A 2,189-nucleotide genomic window follows, 5' to 3' on the forward strand; every position below is an offset into this window, starting at 1 on the left:
CCTGCCCAGCCGCCGCTGACGACGCCCCCTTCACTGCTTCCGGGTCCTTTACCGTCTTATCATTGACCGGCACGGCGCCGCTATCAATGGCTTCCTGTGGCACCTGTACGACTTTTTCCTCAGCTCCACCTTCCTTCTCTTTCCCACCTCCCAGCTTAATCCACGGCCCATGAATCCCCCCAGCCCCTGCTCCCACCAAACCCCCCAGAGCCGTCGTCGGCACCGAAGTCACACAACCAGCGTCCCCAATCCAATTCCTGTTGCCGCGCCGATCCCTGCGCCTCCCGCGCCGCTCCTTGGAAAGTCCCACTCTTCAGGATCCGCGCCTTCTTACTGAGGCCTTTCGCTTCGATTTCTTGATCGTACATTTCTGACAAAACCCTCTCTCGCTCCTTGGGGTCGGTCAACAAGGCTGCTTTGGACTTTAGGCTGTCGACCATACATTGCGCCGAATCGGCGGCCTTGGCGACCTGGGCGGCTTGCATGAGACGCTCATCTTCGGTAAGTTGCTTGAGGTCGGCTTCGGAGGGGATGGAAATCTTGGGAGCGCCTCTATCTGAAGCCATTGTGCTGTGGTTGGCGTCCTCGATCGGGGCGCTGGGCCGCGGGTCGCCAACTGGGTGGTAGGTTGATCGCGTTTTGTGTCTGGCAAGATCGCTTGGCAGCGCCGTGGTTGCTATGCGGGAAATTTGCAGGACGCCATCCTGGATGATCTATGGACCAGCTTGAGGCACAACTGCGTGGTGTTCAGGTGAATAGGCTCGAAAGAGCTATCTCTTGTAAACTGAGTGTTAGGAAAGGGGCTTCAATGGCATCAGGAGAGCAATGGAAAGAATGACGTCTGGCCTGCAGGGATGCCATGTTTTTAAATTCCACGAGACCATACGTAGTACAGACAGCGCCGCCGCCCCTAGGCTGCTCCAAGGTAAGAGCCTCGCTATCTCCCCGCATTAATCGTTACACCGCCATCCTTCGACCAGACGTACAAATCGTCAGCCAATACAACGGCTTTCCGAACAATCTACGCTCCGGACAGCGGGCTTGGCTAAGCACTTTGAGAGTGCAGAGTTCAGTGTCTTGCTTAGCCACCCAGGCCCTTGTAAAATGACGCCGAAATTATAGCCCGGGGCCGCTATGCGACGTCCGAAAATACTAAGCACACATTGGTGACTAGTAGAAGTTTACTCCTCCACTGGGGTGAGAAGCTGTTGTTGCTGATTTCTGAGTTTGCAAGGCCCTTGAAGGTGTCTTTGTCTCCGTGAGAGTGTAGAACAACAGATATTAAAGATCAAGTCAGCTCATTCTTGGTGTCGGTCTGCTGTCCTGTTTGAGAACTCCAAGAGCTTTTTCGATGCGCTCTTCCTTGGGCACATTAGTAAATACGTTGGTCGTGGTTTGATGGACAGAGATTAGAGCTAGGAATAACATATCAAAAGATCACTGTTTTACGTTAGAAACTGGTAGAATGGCGTTGAATTGAAAATGATACCTGTCAGACGCTATTTCTACGCAAAATCCCTGCGTTTCGCCTGCTTTTGAGTGGTCAATTTCTGTCGCAATTTGTACTTATTTTCTGCGCGCCCTGCGTCTTTTTTTTGAGAGAGAACAAAGCCATTTCTTCTACCCGTTTGACAAAATCGCTGCCCTTATGCCGTCAGCTTCTTAACATTGCGTCGGACGAAGAGAGACATTGTCTTAACTCTCCTCCATCAGCTCTCCACCCACACCGGTACCGTAGCGCATGACATTGGTACTTGTCAACCTGCTGTGCAGAGTGCGTCGAGAAGCAAGTTGATTGATAGCTACGGGGGTAGAGAGCGTAGATCTATGTACAATTGGCTGTACCGTACAGCGAAATTAGAAGCGAAATTGCGTCGGAAATTGACCAATTAGAAGCAGCAGAAACGCAGGGATTACGCATATTAAACGCGGCCAATTAGCCCTCTCAGAAGGTCAACACACCCCCCCAGGGTCAAATCGTGCCGAATTGAGCCTGTATGAAGCTCACGATAGGCTCAGAAATCGCCTAAAACGGCAAAGCGTGGTGTTTCCTCCTCCTGCAACAGCTCATGCTCAACCTTTAGCACTTCTTGCCGTTCTCCTCCCAAACGGGTCGAAATATCCACCAAATTCAGCTGTTGAACGAACGCAGCGTGCTTCTGCGCAGGAAGCGGCTTTGTGAGGCCGTC

The 2,189-nt window shown here is 52.2% G+C and overlaps 1 protein-coding gene across 1 annotated transcript; it reads right to left on the minus strand.

Moving 5' to 3' along the window:
• Nucleotides 1-155: 155 nt before the first annotated feature.
• On the minus strand, nt 156-566 carry EPUS_00329 (uncharacterized protein; the record flags this gene model as incomplete). The annotated part of the gene is made up of 1 exon (XM_007805986.1): nt 156-566. One exon carries the CDS (start codon nt 564-566, stop codon nt 156-158), a length of 411 nt encoding a protein of 136 aa, XP_007804177.1.
• Between the last annotated feature and the right edge of the window lie 1,623 nt (nt 567-2,189).

The sequence above is a fragment of the Endocarpon pusillum genome (assembly GCF_000464535.1).
Source record: "Endocarpon pusillum Z07020 unplaced genomic scaffold scaffold4993, whole genome shotgun sequence".
Classification (NCBI taxonomy): domain Eukaryota; kingdom Fungi; phylum Ascomycota; class Eurotiomycetes; order Verrucariales; family Verrucariaceae; genus Endocarpon; species Endocarpon pusillum.